Source organism: Rhinatrema bivittatum, chromosome 2 (genome assembly GCF_901001135.1).
Source record: "Rhinatrema bivittatum chromosome 2, aRhiBiv1.1, whole genome shotgun sequence".
Lineage (NCBI taxonomy): Eukaryota > Metazoa > Chordata > Amphibia > Gymnophiona > Rhinatrematidae > Rhinatrema > Rhinatrema bivittatum.
The window spans coordinates 112,996,511-113,021,551 of record NC_042616.1 but is presented as its reverse complement, the minus strand read 5'-3'; the positions used below and the strand labels follow the sequence as shown (position 1 = coordinate 113,021,551).

Below are 25,041 nucleotides of genomic sequence, written 5' to 3'. Positions count from 1 at the left end.
AGTGATTTCAGAAGAGGGGTAGTGAACATATTTTAACGACTTTGGCAAAAGATATGTCGTGCAGCTGAATTTAGGAGTTTGCAGTGGAGAGATGCAAAATATATGCCAAGATATATGGCTGAATTATTGTGAAAAACTAAGATCTAGAAATCAAATGGTTTCCAAGAGCCAACAATTACAATATAAATTCATGCAAACCTTATATGTTATTTAAGAACATTGTACTGGTAGCTAAAAGGTAGTCAATGTATTTGTCAATATGAAGCATGAAAGAAAGGATAAGGAAGAAAACCTGTAAATGTATTCAATTTTACATTCCTCTTTTACCCTACTTTCACCCATCTTTTGCTCTGCCTTTTCCCTGCTCCCACACAGATTATAGGAGGACATTCTTTGGAAAGTTTGACACACGACCAAATAAAATGGCTTGCCCATATTCATAATCAAGGACCTGCAAATACACCACTGTGCTGTTCATTGATGTTACATAAGAACATAAAAAATGCCATCCTGGGTCAGACCAAGGATCCATCAAGCCCAACATCCTGTCCAACAGTGGCCAATTCAAGTCACAAGTACCTGGCAAATATCCAAACATTAAATAAATCACATGCTACTAATGCTGGCAACAAACAGTGGCTATTCCCTATTGATTAAGAGCAATTTATGGACTTCTCCTCCAAGAACTTATCCAAACCTTTTTTAAACCCAGCTACATTAGCAGCCTTAACCACATCCAGGCTGATCAGCCCTAACCTCTTTAGCCTTTCCTCATAGGGGAGCCATTCTTTCAGTTTATGTTTATACTTTATGTATTTTGTAAGTCATACTGTGTGCATTGTATATTTTAATTGTGCTTTACCTCGAACTTATAAAATAAGTTATTCATAGAAACATAGAAATGACGGCAGAAGAAGACCAAACGGCCCATCCAGCTTCACACTTTTTTTCTTCTCATACTTATTTGTTTCTCTTGGCTCTTAGTAGCCTTTTGGTTCTATTTCCCTTCCACCCCCACCATTAATGTGGAGAGCAGTGTTGGAACTGCATCTAAGTGAAATATCTAGCTTAATTAGTTAGGGGTAGTAACTGCTGCAATAAGCAAGCTACACCCATGTTTATTTGTTTACCCAGACTACGTAATTCAGTCCTTGTTGGTTGTTGTTTGTATATAGATCCACTTTTCTTCATTCCCCCTGCCGTTGAAGCAGAGAGCTATGCTGGATATGCGTGAAGTATCGGTCTTCCTCCCCTGCCGTAGAAGCAGAGAGCTGTGCTGGATATGCGTGAAGTATCAGGCTTATTTGGTTTGGGGTAGTAACCGCCGTAACAAGCAAGCTACTCCCCGCTTTTTTGTGAATGCAAATCCTTTTTTCCACATCTGGATGGGGATCATCATCCCCATCCAGAACTCCATCTCTGACGCACTAGAACATTGGGAGAAATGCCTTACAGCCATCAACTCCCTGCTCACCAACCTACACCTCGCCCTCAACACGAACAAAACTGAACTTCTACTCATCTCAATTCACGCTGCCCCTGCACCTCCGCCATCTGGTACCTCCAAACTCCACCTCCTCTCAACACAACCAGCCGTGAGAGACCTTGGAGTTCTCCTTGACCACCAACTAAGCATGAAGAACTACATAAACTCCATTCTCAAAGCCTGTTTTTTCAAACTCAACGTACTTAAAAAACTCAGACCCCTTCTTCACACCCAAGACTTTCGTACAGTCATACAGGCCACCATATCATCCAAATTAGACTACTGTAATGCTCTTCTTCTAGGACTCCCTTACTCTTCCATCAAACCTCTACAAATGTTACAACATGCCACAGCGAGACTCATTGCAAACTCTCGTAAATACGACCACATCACCCCTATACTCAGAGACCTACACTGGCTCCCCATAGCCTCTCGTATTATCTACAAAACACTCACCATAATGCATAAAGCAATTTACACCCACAACTCCAACTGGCTAGACCTACCCTTCACAACCACCCAGTCCAATCGACCGACTAGAACGACCAATAAAGGCACCCTAGTTGTGCCCTCCCTTAAAGCAGCCCATCTCACCTCTACACGTGACTGTGCTCTTTCCATAGCAGGTCCCACTCACTGGAACACACTGCCGCCTGACCTACGCCTTGAACCATGTATGAACAACTTCAAAAAGAAATTGAAAACATGGTTGTTCAAACATGCCTACCCAGAATAAAAACTCACACCCCCTCCAATAAAAAATAGACCACATTGCGTCTGTTCCATCTTCCTCATACTGAGGAACCATATGTTGTTATCCTCTCTCCTCGTTCACACCGAGGAACCATGTTAATGTTACTGTTATTTCTCGTCTATCCTATTTAATTATTTACCCTCCTCCCAGTTTCTAATTCCCTGTTAAAATGTAACTTCCATACTTTACCAGTTTTGATGTAAACCGGCATGATGTCCACAACTAATGCCAGTATATAAAAATGTTTAAATAAATAAATAAATAAAAATGTTTAAATAAATAGAGCAATGTTGGAGTCACATTAACCATGTGTATGTTTATTGAATAAGGGTATTATCTCCAGGTAGTAGCCGTCATTCCTGCGAGCCACCCACTCTTCATTCACGTCCTCTAGACTTTATGGATCCACAGTGTTTATCCCACGCCCCTTTGAAGTCCTTCACAGTTCTGTTCTTCACCACTTCCTCCGGAAGGGCATTCCAGGCATCCACCGCCCTCTCCGTGAAGAAATACTTCCTGACATTGGTTCTGAGTCTTCCTCCCTGGAGCTTCAAATCGTGACCTCTGGTTCTGTTGATTTTTTTTCCGAAGGAGTTTAATTTTTGAAATTAACTGTTATAATATTGAATTCGTTTTTAAAATAATAAATTATACTTTATATAGGTCTTACGTATGTATGTATAAAACAATGACGTTAATTATAAACATAGAAAGTGGAAGTGGGGCGGACATGGAGGGCAATTTGCATGTATCCCCCCCCCCAGCAAAAAAGACGTTCCTCAGCCCTTGGCTTGCCGTGGGTTAGAAGATACAGATCCTGTAGTTTGCAGTTACTCCTTTACTACCAAGTACATAGATCCGCTTCGGCTCCACTTCAAAACTGCATAGCCCCGCCTTCTTCAACTTACTCCACCTCCTTGTGCTCTTTCCATCCACCACAGAGCACAGCGCTAGCCGCATCCGGAAAAAAACTTACCCAATCAGAGGAGGCGTAGCTGAATCGCCCACCAGTGAGCGGGCGCGATGAAATGAGGTGCTGCTAGCGGCGCCGGGGTGTTTAGCTCAGTTGCTCGGCGAGGAGCGGAGGAACGAGCTGGATCAGCAGTGCCGCTTGTAGGGGTTTGGGGCTGCTCTCGGGATGCTGCGGACGGGCAGAGCGGTGCTTCAGCCGCTGCGGCTTCTCCGGTGAGTGAGGATGAGCGAGCGGGCTCTTCTCAAGAGCGAAGAGCAGGGGTTGGCTCGGATGGATGTCGGGCAATAGATTGTTTCTTTAACGAGTTTCTTGATAATTTCCACGCGTTTTCACGGTTACGGTTACATGACGATTATTGTTTGCACGAATAACAAAAAGAGGGAGCTGGGACGGGAGGGAGCAGGTGGAATTCAGCCTGAAGCAACATATGCTTTTCTAGAGCAAAGAGAATGAGGGAAAACAGCCTGCACACATGGGACAATGATATGACACTTTAGAAGGCAAACATTTACACATTCATATGACTAACCGTGAAATGCGTGCAAATGTAAGTTTGCGCAAATTTCTGCCTTATATGATCTATCAATAAAACCCTACTCACCATTATCGCACATCGTTGCAAGATCGGATCTTTATTGAATTTTGAAAGCTGTTGTGGCCTTTCTAATGGCATTTGTGGTTCTCCTGCGTGTTTGTCTAACTTATTGGATTCGATGTGTTGAGCCAGTTTAGCTCATTATGAGGATAAAATAGTTTTGGGCTCATAATTATGAAATGAATAATTATATTTCAAATTTAATATGTCTCTTGTAAAACTAATAGAATTACTGTGGATCAACCAACCAAAACATTAGTAACATTGCTAACATTGAAATGGGTATACATATATGATTTTATTATATTATAACATGTGTTCTTAAATGATGTACACATCACTCATTTTTATAATCATTCCCCATGAGGTCTTAGTTTAGATGTTCCTTTTGATTTTTAACTAAATGTAACATAAGTAACTATCAATGATTTCAGCAACTAACACAACTCCCAGTAGTCTCTTTAATTAACTTTAATATCAAACTCAAACGAATTTAATTCATAATGTTTAAGCTCAACTTCAGCTAAGTCATATAAAGACGCGTATAAAGAGGAGGCAGCAAAAAACACTGCACGGAGTGGCAGTAGCCACAGAGGCATTCACGGAGCGGGATGCCAGTGGTTGGTGTTCCACTTTCACGGAGCGTAAGGATGGAGGGCTGCCATCTCCAAATTAAAACAAAACAAAAAAAACAGGGGTGGGTTCATGGGCTATAGGTATTACCAATTATTAGGCTTATTCAATTACCAATTATTAGGCTTATTCAATATTTGTTGATAGTTAATGTGACTTTCAAGGCATAATTCACTTTCAATGCATATCCAGCATAGCTCTCTGCTTACCCAAGTAATCAAGCTTGATATTTCACTTGGATGCAGCTCCATCACTGCTCTCTACATTAATGGTGGGGGTGACAGGGAAACAGAACCTAAGGTTACTAAGAGCTAAGAGAAACAGATAAGTATGAAAAAAAAAGTGGAAGCTTGCTGGGCAGACTGGATGGGCCGATTGGTCGTCTTCTGCTGTCATTTCTATCATGTCCAAGCCGTCAAGCCACCAAGTTATCAGTACACTTTTTGTAAAAATTAGTTGCCTGTTAAGTACTTCAAGTCACTCTGTAAAAATAAGTTAAGTACTCTAAGTTATTAAGTTTTCCAAGTTACTCTGTATCTCCTAAGTTAAGTTCTCCATGTTAGCCTGTAAAAATAAGCAGCCCATGTCTTATTTGCCTTCTCAGTTTCATGTGAACAGATGTGACATCTTGATCTGTTATATAAAAACAAATAAATTAAATAAATAGTCTGCTGTAATTTACTATGTTATTACATTTGAACATCATCCAGAGTTCTCTGAATGATATGCAATAGAAGTGTGACCAAATTATTAAACACATACAAGATACAGTTTGAAGCTTAACTCTGTTATCATTTAATTATATCTCACTCTTATTTCTGAGTGAAAATGCTATCATGTAACTAATTATGTTCCAAAAATGTAGTGAGGTAAAAATAATACATTTGAAGCTTCTACCAAGCCTTTTACATGTGCATCTTAATCTAATCAATGCTAATACCTTTTATGATATCACAGTGCAGTTTTTCTAAACAAATAATAGAAAGACTAGGAGGCACTCCATGAAGTTAGCATGTGGCACATTTAAAACTAATCGGAGAAAGTTCTTCTTCACTCAACGCACAATTAAACTCTGGAATTTGTTGCCAGAGGATGTGATTAGTTAAGTTAGTATAGCTGTGTTTAAAAAAGGATTGGATAAGTTCTTGGAAGAGAAGTCCATTACCTGCTATTAATTAAGTTGACTTAAAAAATAGCCACTGCTATTACTAGCAACAGTAACATGAAATGGACTTAGTTTTTGGGTACTTGCCAGGTTCTTATGGCCTGGATTGGCCACTGTTGGAAACGGGATGCTGGGCTTGGTGGACCCTTGGTCTGACCCAGTATGGCATGTTCTTAGGTCATAGTGGTAAGCTCTAAGTCTGATCTGGACCCTAGTGGGACTACAGTGCTGTATGAAACTTCATTTGCAGCTGCATTGAGCCCTCCTTAATTTTAACCCCTTCATGACAAGCCACAGATCAAAATTCTATCTGGAATATGGCACAAATTCATCCTTGAGCCAGCAGTAGGTAGCACTATTCTACAATGGCTGAGATTCCCTTCTCAGTCTTCGTCTCCTGCCCTGATTGGCCCTGAAGGGCAGAAGTTGGGATCCAGAGCTGAAGCCGGATCCTCCAGCGTGATAACACTCAAGCTAGCCTTTGGCAGTAACTTTTATATTAATCTCTATTAGATTTTACCAAGAGCATAAAGACAAGTTTGCTTACCATAAACGGTGTTTTCCGTAGATAGCTGGATGAATTAGCTATGCTATTTGGTTGACATCACAGACAGCGAGCTCTTGCGGACATTTCATCTCCAAGACTACAAAGCTTTGTTGTGCTGCACTTGCGAGGCACTTCTCTCGTGCAGCGCATCACTCTCTTCGGTTAATTAAAAAGCTAGAAGACAGCGCCATTAGAATAAAGGAACAGAAAAACAGGTCCAGGGAGGAGGGAGGGGACGCATGGCTAATTCATCCTGCTATCTACGGAAAACACAGTTTGCGGTAAATAAACAGTTTTTTTTCCGACAATAAGCAGGCTGAATTAGTCATGCTATTTGGAAGGCCCAAGCTTATGAAAAAAGAACAGAAAGTGATGGAATAGAGGTTGTGATTTTATTACTTTTGTTAACCAAACTTTTTTTTTTTTTTTACACCCCCCCATGGACATGGTTTTCTGGTTAAGCACACTTGACAATATTGCTCGATCCAGTCTATCTGTGGCTGTTAAATGGTTCAGGCAGTAGTATGCAGTAAAGGTGTGTGGACTGAGGACCAAGTCGCAGGTCTGCATATATCCTTTATGGGTATATTCCATAGATGTGCCATAGAGGATGCTGTGGCTTTCAGTAGATGGGCCAAAACGAAACCCGACAAGGGTATTTGAGCTGAATTATAACAGTATTGAATATAGTCTGTGATCCAGTTGGCTATAGTCTTTTGGATACTGCTACTCCTAGTGAGTTTGGGTTAAATGAGACAAATAATTGAGAGGATTGCCGATGAGCCAATGCTCTCTTACAGTCCAACATATGGAGCAGAGTTTGTCTTTTATTCTTATGTGGCTTGGGAAAGAATATATGAAGCAAAATGTTTTCATTGATGTGAAAAGTTGACACCATTTTGAGTAGGAATTTAGGATGAGTCTGGAGGACTACTTTGTTGTGATAGAATTGCAAGTAAGGAGAAAAATGAACTAAGGCTTATAGTTTGCTCACTCTCTGGGCCAAAGTTATTGCTATGAGAGAAACCACTTTCCAAGTGAGATATATTTCAAATGCACAGATTGTAGAAGTTTAAAGGGATCTTTCATTAGAGTTGATAGAACTACATTTAGATCCCAAGGTACTGGGGGTTTCTGGACTGGTGGATGAAGATTACAGACCCTTCATGAAATGAGAGGCCACTGAGGAGGAGATGTTCCTTTCATGATAAGAAGCTATAGCACTTTGGACTCTGACCGATGAAGTTCTAAGCCTGACTTGGAGAGGTGAAGCAGGTAACTGAGGATTTCTGTAGGTGCCGAGGAAAAGGGGGAAATTCCCTGGGTTTGTCACCATTTTGTGTATCTTTTCCACTTGAAGTAGTAGTTATATCTGGTTGATGGTTTCCTTGCTGCTATTATAATTCGCTGAATATCTTCCGAAAGAGTTAAGGTCTGCAAGATCTTGTTCTCCCTCCACCTGACACCCTGGATGTTGGGAGTGTAGAGGATGAAGAGAAGAGCCCCCCTCCTGAATCAATAGATTTTGGCCTTGACTGAGGTTCAAGGGATTGCTTTCAGAATACTGTATGAGATAAGCAAACCAGGGTTGTCTCGGCCATGCAGGTGCTATGAGTATCTTGCGAGATCTGTCCTGGATCATCTTCTGAGCTGTTCTTGAGATGAGAGAAATTGGAGGAAACGCGTATAGGAGACCTTGTGACCATGACATTAGGAAGGCATCCTATGTCGTCCTGAGTTGGTTTGGAAGCATGGAACAGAACTGAGGAACTTTCCAATTCTCCTCTATGGCAAAAAGATCTATCCAAGGATGACCTCACTGCAGAAATATTTTGTCTGCCACTGAAGCGTTGAGTGACCATTCGTGGGGGGTGAAATAGTCAGCAAATGTGTTTGCTAAGCCCGGCAAGTATGTCGCTCTCCAGGTTATTGAGTTGTTGAGGGCCCACTCCCAGATACAAACTGCCTCTCTGTAGAGAACCCACGATCCTGATCTGCTCTGCTTGTTCACATAAAACATGGCTACTTGATTGTCCATATGAGTCATGAGGGCATGACCATGTAGCAGATGTGTAAAGGCCATCAGAGCATATCTCATGGCCCTGAGTTCCAGGAGATTTATCTGATAAGCCTGTTCATCCCTGACCACTGACCCTGAGTCTTGTAATAGAGGAAATGCATTCCCCAACATTGCGTGGAAGTGTCCGTGGTGAGGATTGGACTGGGGGTTTGATGTTGAAGAGGATCTTCCACAGTTAGAACTTCGGATCTAACCACCAACAAATGTCCTTCCTCATGAAGTCTTGACAAAGTTACTATGGTGGACATTGGTTGGAGAAATTGGATCAATTGTGTCTTCAGTCCCCATTGAAGGCATTGCATGTGATAACAAGTGTGGGATACTACATGGATGCCTGCCGCCATTTGACCCAAAAGAACCAGGATTTGGCAGACAGTGACATTCGATTTGAAGAGTAAATCTGTACACAGTTGTTGAATCCACTCAATCCTTTCCTGGGGAAGGAATGCATGAGATTGGCCAGAGTCTATTTTGGCTCCTATGAACTGTAGAATCTGAGTAGAAATACTTGGTTGGGGAAACTACAAGCCAATTATCCAGATCAGGAAACCGGCTGTTATTGTTCGGTGTGGTTGTGGACCCCTGGGTCGTAGTGAGAGTTCGCTCCACCCACAAGGAGGAGCCCTGTGGAGGCTCACTACGACAGGCTGTAGCCTTACAGACAGACAACGGGGAAAATAGATTTTATTAAGCAGGAATGTAGGTATCCCAATGGGTGGGCATAGACTTAGTCCGGAGTGAAGTGGTGTGAAGCCTGTCGTCCTGGTAATGGTCCGCAGAGCGGGTATGCCAGGGCTGCTCCTCTGGAGAGATGCTTCTAGATGTGATCCGGTAGTGGCCCGCAGTGTGGGTTACGCTGTGAATCAAGTCAATGAGAGAGAAGCATTTGGAGCAGAGAGATGAGTACTCTTAACAGTAGAGATGGTACTCACAGACTGAAGTAGGTTCCTGCAGGCAAGATGGCCCTCCGAGGAGCGGATAGCCAGAGTACAATAGGCCCCTGAGGAGCAGGTACCTTAAGTCCAATATCAGTAGTCAGGAAAGAGTACTGTGAAGCGAGGAGAAGATCTCCATAGGAGTGGAATCAGGCAAGATGGAAGTCCTTGCTAACTCGTTGGAAGCTTGCAGGTTTAAATACCTCCTAGCGGATGACATCATTGGAAGGGATGCCCCTTAGGTTCCCTCCAAGATGGCAATAAGGAGAAGGATGCGTGTGCCCTAGGTAATTCCGACTTCAAGGTGGCGTCCGGGATCGCCCTCGCCGTCCTGGGGACGCCGGGGAGAGCAGCGTTTGCAGGCTAAGGCCGAGAGACTCTTGAGAATCACTGGAGCAGGCAGAAGAGAGGTGAGCAACAGAGGCCGCAGCCGTCTGCGACCTGGTGCAACACCGGCAGATCCCTTGATGTCTTAGGTGAGCCAATGCCACAGCCAGACATTTGGTGAATGCTCTGGGAGCAGAGGATAGACCAAAGAGTAGAACTTTTGTATTAGTAGCACTTAGAATTCACCTGGAAGCAGAGGAACAGCCACCAAGAGAGGTGTATTGGAATATTAGCATATGCATCCTTGAGATCCAACGAACACATCCAATCGTTCTGTTGTATGAACAGTAGGGCTAACTTGAGGGATGTCATCTTGAATTTCTCCTTCCAGTGCTATTTGCTTAGGGAACATAAGTCCAGAATAGGTCGCAAACCCTCTGAGTGCTTTGGAATAAGGAAATATTGGGAATAGTATCCTGAACTGACCTGTTGCTTAGGCACCACTTGGATAGCCCGTTGCTGGAGTAAGATCTGTATCTCTTGTTCCAAAAGAGGTAACTGAGAAGCATCCTTCAACAGGCCAGTGTAACGAGGAAGGGAAAGTTGGGAGAGGAAATTTAGATGATAACCCTCACGCATGATTCGAAGTACCTACTGATCCGAAGTGAAATGGCTCCATTCTGTGAAATATTTTTGTATTCTCCCCCCTACTGGAAGACGTTGCTTTGGCTATGTTATCTTCAAAAAGACGGTAGAGGCTTTTGAAGAGACGACTGGGAAGGTTTTTGCTGTTTTCTATCTCTTTGGGGTACTCTAGGTTGAATCGATTGAGGTTGTGAACATGGCTTTTGATATGGTTAGAACTGTTGAGAAACTTTTATATGGTTTCCGTTGGTAGTAATAAGGTTTGCATTGATAAGTGTCTTGCTGTCGCTTGAGAATCTGAATTTCCTGAAAGGGATTGAACTGCCACATTTTGTTCTTTTAACTGGGCCACAGTATCCTTGAACTTGTCTCCGAATAAGTTATCTCCTGTGCAGAGAATATTAGCTAGCTTCTCATGGATGTCCTTCCTGATGGAGCTAGAATGAAGCCAGGCTATACGTCAAGCAGCAATGGTCATGGCAGAAGTCCTAAAAGATGTCTTGAAGTATTCATAACCGCTCTGAGTAAATGACGTAAACCTTCTTGCATGTCATAAAATGGTTGAGGCATAATTTGTTGACCTGTTTCTGTAGGAAGAAAGGGTTTTAATAATTGTAGGGACTTGTACAGGTACTGCACTATATAAAGTTGATGTATTTTGGAACTTAGCATTGCACTCTGGAATGTCTTCTCAACAAATATGCTAAGAAGTCTGTTCTCTTTCATTGGAGGAGTAGATGTATGGAGTCTAGTTTTCTTTGCTGGCTTCATTGCCAACTCCACAACCACTGACGTGTGAGGGAGTTGGATGACTCCGTAGGTAGTAGGTTTTTGTAATCTAAACTTTAGATCTAGTTTCCTAGAAACTAGAGATGACCCCCCCCCAAGTCTTAGTACGGAGTCCAACAATTTGTGGGATAGTTCAGCTGGAACATCCTAGGATTTCAGAATTCCAAATACCTCTTCCCAAGGATCAGGCAACCTGTGGACCTCCACTCCTAATAAGCTTCTAAGTTTGTCTATGAATTGAGAATAAGTAAGATCCTCCAGAGAAGAAGCGTGGTCTGGTAGGTCTTCTGGTGGATCGGATGGTTTACTAGTAGTACTTCCTGGTCTCTGCAGGATGCTTGTTCATAGTCAAGACAACAATAGCAATAATTATGATTTGTCAGTGACGGACGTGATATGTCCACACAGACAATATTTGAATCCTGGTTTTATTTATTTATTTATTTATTTATTTTTAGGTCATGTTAGCACTGAAAAATGCTGTTCTGAGAATCGCTAGCGTGAAGTTGAGAGAGAATTTTTTATGAGCAAGATGGAGAGGAAAATGACCATGCATAAGTGCAGAAATAAACAAACTGAAGAGAGTGATGATGCGCAGTGTGCAGGAAGTGCTGTGCAGGCACAGCACAACGCTTTTTAGTCTTGGAGAAGAAATGTCTGCGAGAGCTCGCCGTTGGTGACGTCGCCCAAATAGCATGGCTAATTCTGCCTGCTTATCCACGGAAATATCAAGAATATTTGACATTAGAACCAAACACTAAAATCATCTAGAACAATAATTTAGCCATAAGAAAATAATTAAAAAGAAAACCATCCACATTATCATTTAGTATATAGACCACAATTGGGGAAGAATAACAAGAAGAAAAAACTAAATAAAGAAACATTTCCATCTAAAACCACTTTAAGGTTGACTGTTACCAATGCACAGATTATTGACATTTTTCTGGAGAAAACTCTTAAGTTGATCAGGGTCATAAAGAAATGTTGCACTACCTAATTTAATATAAGATGTAACTGAGAACCCTAAAAGAAAACTGGCTCCCAATGCAATTAAGTTCTGCCTTTATTCTAGAAAAGACTTTGCCGATACTGAATTGCTTTAGAGACATCAGGAAAAAGAGCCAACTTTTTTTTTTAATTTGACAATTTTTATTCCTTTTACAATAAACCAAGAAACATCTTCTTGTTAAGTTTAAAATACATTGTATTTGTCATATTCCTATGTAAATCAATAAAACCAAAAAGTCAGAAAAAGAATGCAATCACAAAACAGTCTAACATCTCCAAAATAGCATTCAATACGTGTTTGTTTGATAGAAATTCCTGATTTCTAAACCAATTATCAGCGAAAGACACAGATATTGAATACAGAGTAAATAGGAAAAGTGACATGGGGTCCGGCATAACACCCGTACTTGCAGATAATTATATTGCACGAAATGCCTGGGTTATAAATAATCATAGGTCCATTTTTCAAATATGCACCAAGTGTCCCAATGTTCTTGAACTTTTTTAACAATTTTACTGCATTTAAAAGAGGAACTTCCCTTGATAATATGCATCTGCAGCAGCAGATGAGCTTGTTTCCAATGCAACCATGCCCGACATTTCGTAATGTTTCATCTGAAACTGCATCAGGGGCATTCAAGGAGGTGTCAACGCCATTCTAAAAGTTAATGAGAGAAAATGAATTGAAAAACATCTTAAATAGCAAAAGCACACTTACTTAGAAGGTACACAAATCAACTAGTTACATGTAATGTCCAGACGCCACATCAAAAACATTTAAATGATTACGAGAAGCGGCAAAAGTCAAATGTTTGTTTATAGGGACTGCTGTAATGACATCATACCCTGCAGCGTTCAAAATTGACAGCTGTCAAAACAGGGGGGGGGAACCAAAAGTCCGCTCAAACCAACATTGGTCTCCTTTTTATATATAAAAAAATCATTATTGTATTGACATTTTGCAAAAGCCTTATCAAATCCGAGATTGAGTGGTGTCATGTTTTCTATGCTCTGTTGCAAAGTGCAGGGACTCTGTTTTATTTGATAAGACTTTTGCATAAATGTCAGTATAATAATGATTTTGTTTTATATAAAAGTGCATGCAGACTTCAGCCCTATGCGCGCTGTAAGAAAATTGTGCAAGCTGATTAGGTGGTGCACCTACTAGGTGCGTTCAAACAGTAGTTCATGTTGCATATGTTACTACCTACTTTGCCAGATTTTAACTTGTTGAGCTCCAAAAATAGTATTGCTAATGAGCAGCAAATGTTAATCAAGTTTCAAAATCTATCCTTGTTTCTGTTACTGAGGAAAAAGTATAGTGCAGAATAAAGAGCAAACTTAAAACATCTAAATGTTTTGTATTCAAAGTCTTTATTAAATACTTTTTTTTGTTTTTCCTTTCTTTAGTGCTTCAAGTCTTAATTCATGGAGGTGCAGAAGCAGCTCTGCAACTGAGCGAGCACTTGAGTATAAAGTAGGAGAAAAGATCCATGGCTTCACTGTTCAGCAGGTACAGTGCTAGGAAACCTGAAAATTCACTGTCACTGTGCCATTCGCCTTCTGGATAATATTTGAAATCCTCAGCTCGGTGTACAACAGCAGTAAAAAATAAAAGGAAATAGAATGTTAGGTTTATTCTTCATTTCTTTCCAAATAATTCCTGTCATGCTGCCTGTGTGTAAATCCATGTCTTGTGTACTGTGGATAGTTTTGTTCATGCATGTCAAATAAATAAATAAAGCCAAAAGCTATAACTGAAAAGGCGTAGGAACAGAAACGGTCAACAAAATAAGTATGGAACACTCCTTATGAAGAAAGGCTTAGGCTAGGGCTTGTCATGTTGTAGAAGAGACAACTAAAAGGATATAGAAGAGGTTTATAAAATCATGAGTGGCATGGGACACCTTCATGAAATTGACTGGTAGCAGATTTAAAACATGTTTTCAGTCCATGCACAGTGAAGCCGTGGAGGTTTTTGCTGGAGAATATGGGCAGAGCCAAAATGTAACTTCTTGTAAGATAAAACTAATCGCAGCAATTATCCATTTTGAGTATCGCTATCTGGGCATCTATCTTGATGCAGAAAAACTATCTATGAAGGTTCAAGTAAAAGCTAAGCTTGCGCTTTGTATGCTAACAATGATTAGAATACCGAAGCTTTTGTGGCCTCCTAGTTATATCTGACGGTCATCCAGGCTCTTATACATTTTACATTGTATTTTGGACTTCCTGAGTCTTTGCTGTATATCCTACAGTTCAGAATGGCAGCAGCTTGGATGATCGCTGAAGCAGCTTACCATGGACACCTAAATTGTTTGTTCTTCACTCATTTCCCATTGCCTGGCAAATCCATTTCAAGATTTTTACTTTGGTGTTCATGGTACTTAGTAGCACAGATAAGATCTGGCACATTATTTCAGTTTGTACTTCTCTTCAAGTGTTGAGATCATCGGAGAGGATAACTTTATCTGTGCCAACTATTAAACACGTTTGACTGGTTGAAACACTCTCTGGGGCTTTTGTGGTAGCTTCCTGTATTTTAGGGAATAATCTTCCTCCTGTTAGGCATTTACTTTTCTTCAAAAAGATAAATAACACTTTCTTTTTTTTTACAGGCTTTCCTGTTTTATGTCTTCTGAGATTGGTTTTTATGTAGAAGTGGATGTTTCTCCAGCTCCCTTTATTTTTACATCAGTTTTATACCTATTTGTGGTTGAATTGTTGCTTGAGTTTGGTATTATGCATGCTACTGTTGTTAGTGTATTGCATTATGCTATGCCCTATTTATTTATTTATTTATTTATTTTTAATTTTTATATACTGAAGTTCTTGTGGGAATTACAAATCACTCCGGTTTACAAAAAACGATGAACTGCCCAACCAATACTTATCCTTTTGGATTGGCGAGAATAAGTGTATTTAAAAAATAAATGTTTGGCTGTTTTTTGTGGAGGACAGATCCATTAACGTATTAGCCAAATAGGCTTTGAGGAACATCTCTTTGTGCTGGGAATGAATAACAGGGAATGGATCTCCCCTTTGGGGACAGATTGGCCACTGTCTGAGGGAACTGTCAGGGAACTATTGGTCTGACCCAGTATGGCATTATGTTTTTATGGATTTGAGTAAATTGCTTAACTTTCTATGGCTGGAGCTTGTCATAAAATCTGTGTGATTAATTTTTGCAGTATCATATCCAAAGGATATTGTTTACTGTAGTTGGAGATGGGCTTTATTAGTCTTCAGCTGTCAGATCTCAAATCCACAGCTACGGAGGTACTTGGAAAAGTGTGTAATATATATTGAACGTGGTATGACACAGAAACATGTTTTGCAATCAAGAAATGTAATGCAGAGCACTGAAACAAAGTACATAGCCTAGCAAGAAAGATTAAAGCAACACCACGTCATGTATTCTGCCCCAATTCCTATCCTTTCCCTACATATATTCGTATAACTTGACTATTTTAGATTATCCGGCTATCCTTAAATATGTTCAGAGGACTATCTCAGCACAGTGATATCTTTAATCTAAATGTGAACTCTGTTTAGAAAATATACAGAATACATCAAATTGGAAATTGCACAGAAAAGCATTTATTGCGGTCCTGTTAGAGCACAGAAAAATTGTAATCTTGTCACACAGGGAGGGCAGTTTTATACCTGCAAAGCTTGCACATGCATGTGAACAGATGCAAAGTATGTACATATACACACACACACACACACACACACACAAAACATCATGTGCATGGAGTTAGGACAGGGGATGGAAAATACATACGGTGATTGCATTTTACATAGCATGCAGCGGTCCAGTATATATATATATAGAGAGAGAGTTTAAGCATGTATATGCCTTTTCCTCCTTAGTCACCACAGGGAAGTTTATATTCTAAATTAATCCAGCTCTAGGTGTTTGGACCAAACCTAAACTGGTTATAGGCATAGTATATAAAAGCTCTTTACACCTGATCAAATACCACCTTCTTATCTAAACAAAGACTAGATGAGATGGGCACTTGATCTACTTACTGTCAAGGTTTGATACAGATTATATAACTGATTTATATATACACATTTAATTACAATAGGTAGTTAAATGTAATCAGTTATATATTTAATATATCAAATATAACTGATTTTATATATATTTAATATATCTAATGTAGTTAAATGTGTATATGTATGTATATATAAATATTTGTTCCCTGTACGTACCAGGATCAGTCCAGGACACCTGGGTTGTGACTCCGCACCAGTAGATGGAGACAGACTAAAACTTGTGGGCGGAGCCATATATGCCCCTGTGCCAGTCACAGCCCCTCAGTCTTACTCTGTCTCCAGTAGATGGTGCAGGTCCGGTCACAGCTCCTCCCTGCCCTGATTCTGGTACTCCGTCAGGGTTGGTTTTTCTTTCCTTTGGGTTAGGCCAGGTTAGGCTTTTGGTTTTGTAATTGGAATTTTTGCCAAATTGTCACTGACGTCCGTCTGCCCTGCCTCCCAGGGGGGTTGAGAGGTCCTGAGGGGACTACCCCCCCCCGGTTGAGGCCACTGCTAGGGTCGAGGACCCAGTTTTGCTATTTAGCAGTGTCAGGGGTGACACCGGGGAGCCCGGTTCACTCACCCCTGCTGGACTAGGGCTCCAGGACCGCGGACAGCGACAGGCCTGGTTTTTTTTGTAAAAAAAAAAAAAAAAAAAGTTTTGTCTGTTTTTTGTTCCGGCTCTCTGTTCCTTGCGTCGCCGCTCTCGGGGGGGGCGCCGCTGACAGGGGGGAGGCTGCTCCTTGCGTCGCCGCTCTCGGGGGGGCGCCGCTGACAGGGGGGAGGCCGTTCGCGCGACTTTTGTTTTCTTTTCTTCATTTTGATTTCTGTTGCGGCCCTCTTCGCGCCGTTTCACCGGCATGCCTCGTGGCTCCGCTTGCCGAGCCTGCGGCTCGGCGCGCGCGCGCGTCTCTCTCGCGTCGGTCTTTGCGCTTCCTGCATCCCGGGCGATGAAGGGTCGTCCGGGACGTCTCGGGGGGCTCGTGTGCGGCGCGCGCGACCACCGCCGAGCGGGGGGGGGGAGCGTTGGAGAAGCCCCAGGATTTGTTCCCGCTCAGCGCGGGAGTGGCGGCCATTTTAGCCACGGGCCGCGAAATGGCGCGGGAAGCGGCAGGGCCTGCGGCCTTGCCTCCGGCGCTGTCTCCTCAGCGGGACCCGGCGGGGGGGGGTCCTCGGGGGACCCGGGGTCCCCGGGGAGCCCAGCGGAGGCTGATTCGGGTTCCAGCTCTTTTTCAGAGGACTTTGCGCTTTTGTTGCGCAAAGTCCTGAAATGTAGGAAAAGTAAGGGCAAGCGCGGCCGGAGGGAGTCCCGCAGGGCTCCGCCGCTGAAGAAGTCCAACAGTGGGGCCCCGAGTGATTCCAGGGGGAAACGTCCTCCGCGTGGCGTCCCACAGGAGGCGGACCCGGATTCCTCCACGGGGGCGGACACTGATGCCTCTGAAGAGCCACAACAAGGGACCGATGACGTGGCAGGGGACGGATCCGCTCCAGCTGCAGCAGGAAAGGCGTCACAGGCAGCGGAGGGCGACGATCCCAAGGTGGTCCGGCTATTCCGTAGGGAAGAATTGCCACCTCTAATTCCAGCCATTCTCCAGGAACTGGGAATAGACCCCCCTCCTCCGGCGGTGGTTCGACAAGAAGCGAACATGGATCCGGTCCTGTTGGGCCTCACGGGTCCGGCAGTGGCTTTTCCGTTCCATTTTTCTTCAACGGACATCATGTTCCGGGAATGGGACACTCCGGAGTTAGGTTTGAAGGTCAGCAAGGCCATGGACAAGCTTTACCCTCTCCCGGAGGATGCGCTGGACCTTCTCAAGTTCCCCAAGGTGGATTCAGCGGTTTCGGCGGTAACGAAGAGATCTACTATTCCAGTTACGGGAGCGACAGCCCTTCGGGACCTTCAGGACAGGAAGCTGGAAGTACAGCTCAAGAAGATTTTTGAGGTTTCAGCGCTAGGAATTCGGGCCGCCATGTGTACGAATTTCGCTTTGAGAGCTAGCTTGCGCTGGGCTCAGGTCCTCCAAGCCAATGCGGATCTTTCGGCGGAGGAGGCAGCACAAGCGGATAAGTTGGAAGCGGCAATAGCATATGGTGCAGATGCACTCCACGATCTACTGCGCACTTCGTCTAGATCCCTGGTGGCGGCTGTCTCGGCGCGCCGCCTCCTGTGGCTCCGCAACTGGGCGGCGGATGGCTCTTCTAAGGCTCACCTCGGGGCGCTGCCTTTCAAGGGTAAGTTACTGTTTGGCAAGGAATTAGATGATTTAATGGCTTCCCTGGGGGAAAATAGGGCTTTCAGGTTGTCTGAAGATAGATCTAGGTCGCGGTCTTCCTTTGCATCCAGGTCCCGTTTTCGTGGGCCCAGGAAGGCGCGCCCTCAAAGGTCGTCGGGGCAATCCTACAGGGCTTCCTCCTCCCGTACCCCACAGTGGCGGCAGCAGCAGCAGTCTCTTCACCAGCAGTCCTTTCGTGGGAGGCGCTATGGTAGACCAGGGGGTGCCCTGGCCATCATGGCGCCCAAATCTTCACAATGAAAGGGGGTCGGCCCTTCTCCCGCCGCAGCCTCAGCACGCCGTTCCCAACGTCGGGGCGCGGTTGCTGTCGTTCTACGAGAGATGGGCCGGAATAACGTCGGACCAGTGGGTCCTCACCGTGATAAGACACGGCTACGCGTTAGATTTTGCTCGCACTCCAGTGGACAAGTTCCTTGTGTCACCCTGCAAGGCTCCCGAGAAGAAGGCGGCGGTGCTAGACACCATCCGCCGCCTAGAGGACTTGGGAGCCATCTCCCCCGTTCCGGCCAGCACGGCAAAGGCCGTTACTCCATTTACTTCATCGTACCAAAGAAGGACGGCACGTTCCGACCAATTCTGGATCTCAAAGGGGTGAACCGATGCCTTCGCGTTCCTCGCTTCAAAATGGAGACGATCCGGTCAGTCATCGCCGCGGTCCGGCCAGGCGAGTTCCTGGCCTCCCTGGACCTCACGGAGGCGTATCTTCACATAGGCATTCAGCCGTCGTTCCAACGCTTCCTCAGATTCTGCATTCTGGGCCGGCATTACCAGTTTCGGGCGCTCCCGTTTGGGCTCGCAACGGCCCCTCGTACATTCACGAAGGTGATGGTCGTGGTGGCGGCGCAACTGCGCCGAGAAGGTCTCCTGGTCCATCCTTACCTGGACGATTGGTTGATTCGGGCGAAGTCCGAGGATCAGTGTCGGATGGCGGTGGCCAGGGTCCTCCATCTGTTGCAGTCCCTGGGATGGGTGGTCAACTTCAGCAAGAGTCATCTGACACCCACGCAGTCCTTGGAATATCTAGGAGCTCTTTTCGACACGAAGCAGGGCAAGGTGTTTCTGTCGCTCGAAAGGAGGGGCAAACTGCAAGCTCAGGTGCACCGCTTGTTGTCTCTTCGCCAGCCGCGGGTCTGCGACTACCTTACGGTCCTGGGGTCTATGGCTTCCACGCTGGCGCTGGTTCCCTGGGCGTTCGCTCATCTGCGACCCTTACAGTCATCCTTGCTTTCCCGCTGGAAGCCGGTCTCGGAGGACTTCCATTTACCGCTTCCTCTAGTGGGACACGCGAGGTCCAGCCTGCGGTGGTGGCTGGATCCCAGTCATCTTTCCGCCGGAGTCTCTCTCCTGGTGCCCAGTTGGACAGTGGTGACCACGGATGCCAGCCTCTCCGGTTGGGGAGCGGTCTGCCTAGGGAGCTCAGTTCAAGGCCTATGGTCAGTGTCGCAAGCCCAGTGGTCTATCAATCGCCTAGAGACCAGGGCGGTCCGTCTGGCTCTGCAGGCGTTTCTACCATTGCTGCGGGGAAAGGCAGTCCGAGTGTTGTCGGACAATGCGACCACCGTGGCATACATCAACCGGCAGGGGGGGACACGGAGCCCCCAGGTGGCAGAAGAAGCTCAGCGCTTGATGGCCTGGTCGGAGCTACATCTCAGCAACCTCGCAGCGTCTCACATAGCGGGAGTCGACAACGTGCAGGCGGACTATCTCAGCCGGCATCGTCTGGATCCCGGAGAGTGGGAGCTGGGGGACGAAGCATTTCTTCTCATTTGCGAAACGTGGGGGGTGCCCCACATGGATCTGATGGCCACGTGGCACAACGCGAAGGCCCCGCGATTTTACAGTCGACGTCGAGAGCGGGGGGCAGAAGGCGTCGATGCGTTGGTGCTTCCCTGGCCTACGGATGTGCTGCTCTACGTGTTTCCCCCGTGGCCGATGATCGGCAAGATTCTACGGCGCATAGAGTTGCATCCGGCCAACGTGATCTTGGTGGCACCGGAGTGGCCTCGCCGGCCGTGGTTCGCAGACCTCGTACAACTGGCAGTAGCGGCACCCCTTCGGTTCCAGGGAATGGCGGCCCTACTCCATCAGGGCCCCGTCTGTTTGGAGGATGCGGATCACTTCTGTCTCGCGGCATGGCTTTTGAGAGGAATCGACTGAAGAGAAAAGGTTATTCAGATGCGGTGGTGGCCACGCTGCTGCGTTCCAGGAAGCAGTCGACGTCTTTGGCTTACGTCTGTGTCTGGGTAGTCTTTGAGGACTGGTGCGTGCAGCGCGGGGTGGTCCCCACTTCGGCTTCCGTCTCTGATGTTCTGGCGTTCCTCCAGGCGGGTCTGGCCAAAGGTCTGGCGTGCAGTTCCCTACGGGTCCAAGTGGCGGCGCTTGGGTGTTTGCGAGGTAAGTCTCTGGCGCTTCACCCGGATATTGCTCGTTTCCTTCGGGGTGCTAAGCACCTTCGCCCCCCGTTACGTCTTCCTTGTCCGGCTTGGAACCTCAATTGGGTTCTTTCCGCTCTATGCACGGCGCCGTTTGAGCCCTTGAAACGCGCAACTCTTAAGGATCTCACTTTAAAGACGGCATTCTTGGTGGCGATTGCCTCGGCACGGCGGGTTTCCGAGTTACAGGCCCTGTCTTGTAGGGAACCTTTCTTGCGTATCTCCGATTCGGGGGTTTCCTTACGGACGGTTCCTTCCTTTCTTCCGAAAGTGGTCTCGTCGTTTCATGTGAATCAATCGGTGGAGTTGCCCGCTTTTGCGTGCGGAGGCTCCTCTGTTACAGAAGAGAGGGAGTTACGGAAACTTGACGTACGGAGATCCCTTCTCCGATATCTGGAGGTCACTAATCCGTTTCGGGTCACAGATCATCTGTTTGTCCTGTTCTCTGGACCAAAGAAAGGAGCTGCAGCGTCCCGCACAACGATCGCTCGTTGGCTCAAGGAGGCCATTGGTTCGGCGTACTTGGTGAGGGGAAAACCTCTTCCTGTGGGGCTGCGGGCTCACTCGACTCGATCTCAAGCAGCGTCTTGGGCGGAAGCTTCTCAGGTGTCGCCTCAAGAGATTTGTAGGGCGGCCACCTGGAAGTCGTTGCATACTTTTATCCGGCATTACCGGCTGGATGTCCGGGCTACCGACTCCGGGGGTTTTGGAGAGAGGGTTCTCCGAGCGGGACTCTCTGCTTCCCACCCTCAGTAGGTTGCTCTGGTACATCCCAGGTGTCCTGGACTGATCCTGGTACGTACAGGGAAAGGAAAATTAGTTTCTTACCTGATAATTTTCGTTCCTGTAGTACCAAGGATCAGTCCAGGATCCCGCCCGCAGTGCTGCGCTGAAGTAATGGAGAGTCCGCTCTGTGTTTTTGATTTGCTCTGTTTCGCTTGTTCGCTCTCTCGGTTGGAGAGCCCGGTTCCAGAAGGGGTGTTTCTTCCCCGTTAGTTAGCGGTATCTAGTTTTGTTCACTTCTCTGGTTGTGTTCTACTTTGACATTCCGTAGGACTGAGGGGCTGTGACTGGCACAGGGGCATATATGGCTCCGCCCACAAGTTTTAGTCTGTCTCCATCTACTGGTGCGGAGTCACAACCCAGGTGTCCTGGACTGATCCTTGGTACTACAGGAACGAAAATTATCAGGTAAGAAACTAATTTTCCTTTATATATCTGTCTGTATCAAACCTAGACAGTAACTAGATTGAGTGCACATTTTTTTCAGTAAAACACATTTCTTCTCAAATTCTATCATTCTACTATTACGTTAATAGGAAGAACCCATCTTGTGCATGCCTTGTCTTGCTATTTTGTAGTTAATGCAGATGACAAGATCTGAACCAACAGGAAGGATAAAGCTATGGAAAAGCTTACCCATAAAGATTAGACTTGATTTATTAGTGATGGACCTTGCCCAATAATCTATATCAAACTTTGACAGTAAGTAGATCAAGTGCCAGCTCATCTAGTCTTTGTTTATATAAGAAGAAGGTATTTGATCAGGTGTAAAGAGCTTTTATATATGAAGCATTTAACCAGTTTTGGTTTGGTCCAAACACCTAGAGTTGGTTTATTTTTGTATGTAAACTTCCTTGTTGGTTACTAAGGAGGAAAGGAATAATCATGATTCAGGGTATTTTTTTTTTAATACGATTTTAAACACCCTCATCAAAAGGGGAGGAAATTAATATGGTAAAGGAGCCAATATACAAAACCTGCTTTATGTTTAGTGTGCATAAGTGTTTACTGCTGTCACTGAATATGGGGCACTACCATGGGGTCCAGCCAGTATTTTGCATTGTTTGGACAGATCGTGTTAAAAGATAATGTATGCGCATCTGCATGGCTGTGACCTACTAGGTCTTTACTTTGCTATTTGCAAGCCCATGCTACCAAGATTTAAGTTTAATGTGCTTTAGGCCTTAGCCCCTATCTTTACACCAGCTTCTCTGCTCTGGAGTCTGAGGGTGTCTGGGATGCATTTATCTAAGAAACCTGCATGATTCAATTCCCTTTGTCTCTTCAGGAAGCTCAACTCCTTATATTCTGGTGATTTCCAGTTTTTGAGATTTTCCTGCCTCTTCCCGATTAAAAACAATTTCTCTTCAGTGTTGTGTGCCAGGGATTAGAGCAGTGTTTCCCAACCTTTCCAAGCTCAAGGCACAACTGCATTAACAAAAATGTCGTAGCACACCAGCCTCCACAAGGCAGGCAGTGTGGACTTGGCGAGGACTTGTGTGGCCAAAACAAGAGCAAGTAAAGCACTGAAAGCCCCATCGGTCTCTCCTCCACATTTTAAAATTAAGGAAGAGAAGGGGTGGAGACATTCATGAATTTGTATCAGTGGGCCAGTTCCCTCTATATAGGTGTACAAGAGAAGGTAAATGTCCGTTTGATGGAAACTGACTCGGTTAGTTTACATTGGGTGCCAGAGCTCCTTACTCTGTACTCCGAACATTCAGATTGAGTTACAAGCAGTGCCCAGTACAGGCTTTCCCTTTCTCAATCAGTCTGTCGATAAGCAGAGGCTGGAAGCACGAAGCTCAGGAGAGGGGATGAAGAGGTGCTTTGGGCATTGTGTGTACCATACAAAGCGGGACCTGGCTGTCAATGTCCTGCATGCTGCCTAATAATCAGCACACTCCAGGGCTCATTCTGCAGCTAGGATGAACATCTCAGAAACGAGCTCCAATCTTTAAAAGCCACCACTGATAATTCTTGATGCTGTGAGGTGCTGAGAACAGAGCCCAGGTGCTGGTCTGGCTGTGGTGACTTTTCCGTGGCATGCTGGTTTAGAGATAAGAAAGAGTCTTTGCATCTGTTCTAGTTTCATGTCCTTGGACTGATGAAACAAGTTGAGCAACTTGAGTTCGGTGGGGAAATAGCCTAATGATTAGAGCAGCAGGCTGTGAAGTAGGTAACCCAGGGTTCAAATCCCACTGCTGCTCCTTGTGACATTGGGCATGTCATTTCATCTACCATTGCCTCAGGTACAAACTTAGGGCCAGAATCATGAAGGCTTTTCTCCCATTTTTTTTTGCCTATAGGAAAAACCCTTAGTGAATCGGGTCCTTAGATGCCTTCTGGGGACAAATACATTTAGCACCTACATGTAATCCATTTTGAAGTGCCTGAAAAAGTAGAATATAAATAAAATAAGGCATATTTTCCAAATTGTAATCTTTGTTATAAAAATGATGGTTGAATTTATAATGTTGGTGGTAGGTCCTGGGATGGAATTTCCTCTATCTTCCCCTGACACTGAATTTTGTAATGGTTCACTTTTTGGTTTCAAATTTTTGATCTAAAAATCTTTGGTTTATGGCAGGATAGTTTTCCTAAACCACTGGGATTGATCTCTTGCTTGATTCCTTGGCTATAGGTTAAGCAGAGTCTCCGCATAAATGTTCAAAAGTAGAATGTTTTAAGAAACGATCAGGAGTCTCACCGAGCTGCTGCATCACATGACTCCTATTTTGTAATATCTTGACATTTAGCATATATAGTAGGGATGTGAATCGTTTTTTGACGATTTAAAATATCGTCCGATATATTTTAAATCGTCAAAAATCGTTAGGGCCACGATACAATACCAATTCCCCCGATTTATCGTCAAAAAATCGTAAATCGGGGGAAGGGGGAGGGCAGGAAAACCGGCACACTAAAACACCCTAAAACCCACCCCCGACCCTTTAAATTAAATCCCTCACCCTCCCTCACCCCCCCCAAATGCCTTAAATTACCTGGGGGTCCAGCGGCGGTCCGGAACGGTCTCCTGCAATTGAATCGTGTTGTCTTCAGCCGGCGCCATTCTGTGCCGCCATTTTGCAAAATGGCGGCGGCCATAGACCAAACGCGAATCGTTTTCCATACGGAAAATGATTCGCCGCAGGAAATCGCTCCCGGACCCCCGCTGGACCCCCAGGGACTTTTGGCCAGCTTGGGGGGGCCTCCTGACCCCCACAAGACTTGCCAAAAGTCCAGCGGGGGTCCGGAACGACCTCCTGCAGTCGAATCGTGTTGGTCTATGGCCGCCGCCATTTTGCGCCGCCATTTTGCAAAATGGCGGCGTAGAATGGCGCCGGCTGAAGACAACACGATTCAATTGCAGGAGACCGTTCCGGACCGCCGCTGGACCCCCAGGTAATTTAAGGCATTTGGGGGGGGGTTCGGGAGGGTGGGGGATTTAATTTAAAGGGTCGGGGGTGGGTTTTAGGGTGTTTTAGTGTGCCGGTTTTCCTGCCCTCCCCCTTCCCCCGATTTAGCTACGGACCGCCATTGGA

At 45.0% G+C, this 25,041-nt stretch overlaps 1 protein-coding gene across 1 annotated transcript in view; it reads left to right on the top strand.

Moving 5' to 3' along the window:
• The first annotated feature begins 3,232 nt into the window (after positions 1 to 3,232).
• The window catches only part of PITRM1 (pitrilysin metallopeptidase 1), a 206,640-nt gene continuing 184,831 nt past the window's right edge, over positions 3,233 to 25,041 (top strand). Inside the window, exons 1-2 of the mRNA XM_029588546.1 lie at positions 3,233 to 3,425; positions 13,351 to 13,453. Of these exons, the coding sequence (XP_029444406.1) occupies positions 3,379 to 3,425; positions 13,351 to 13,453 (150 nt within the window). The 5' untranslated portion in view covers positions 3,233 to 3,378. The remainder of the gene's footprint in view (positions 3,426 to 13,350; positions 13,454 to 25,041) is intronic.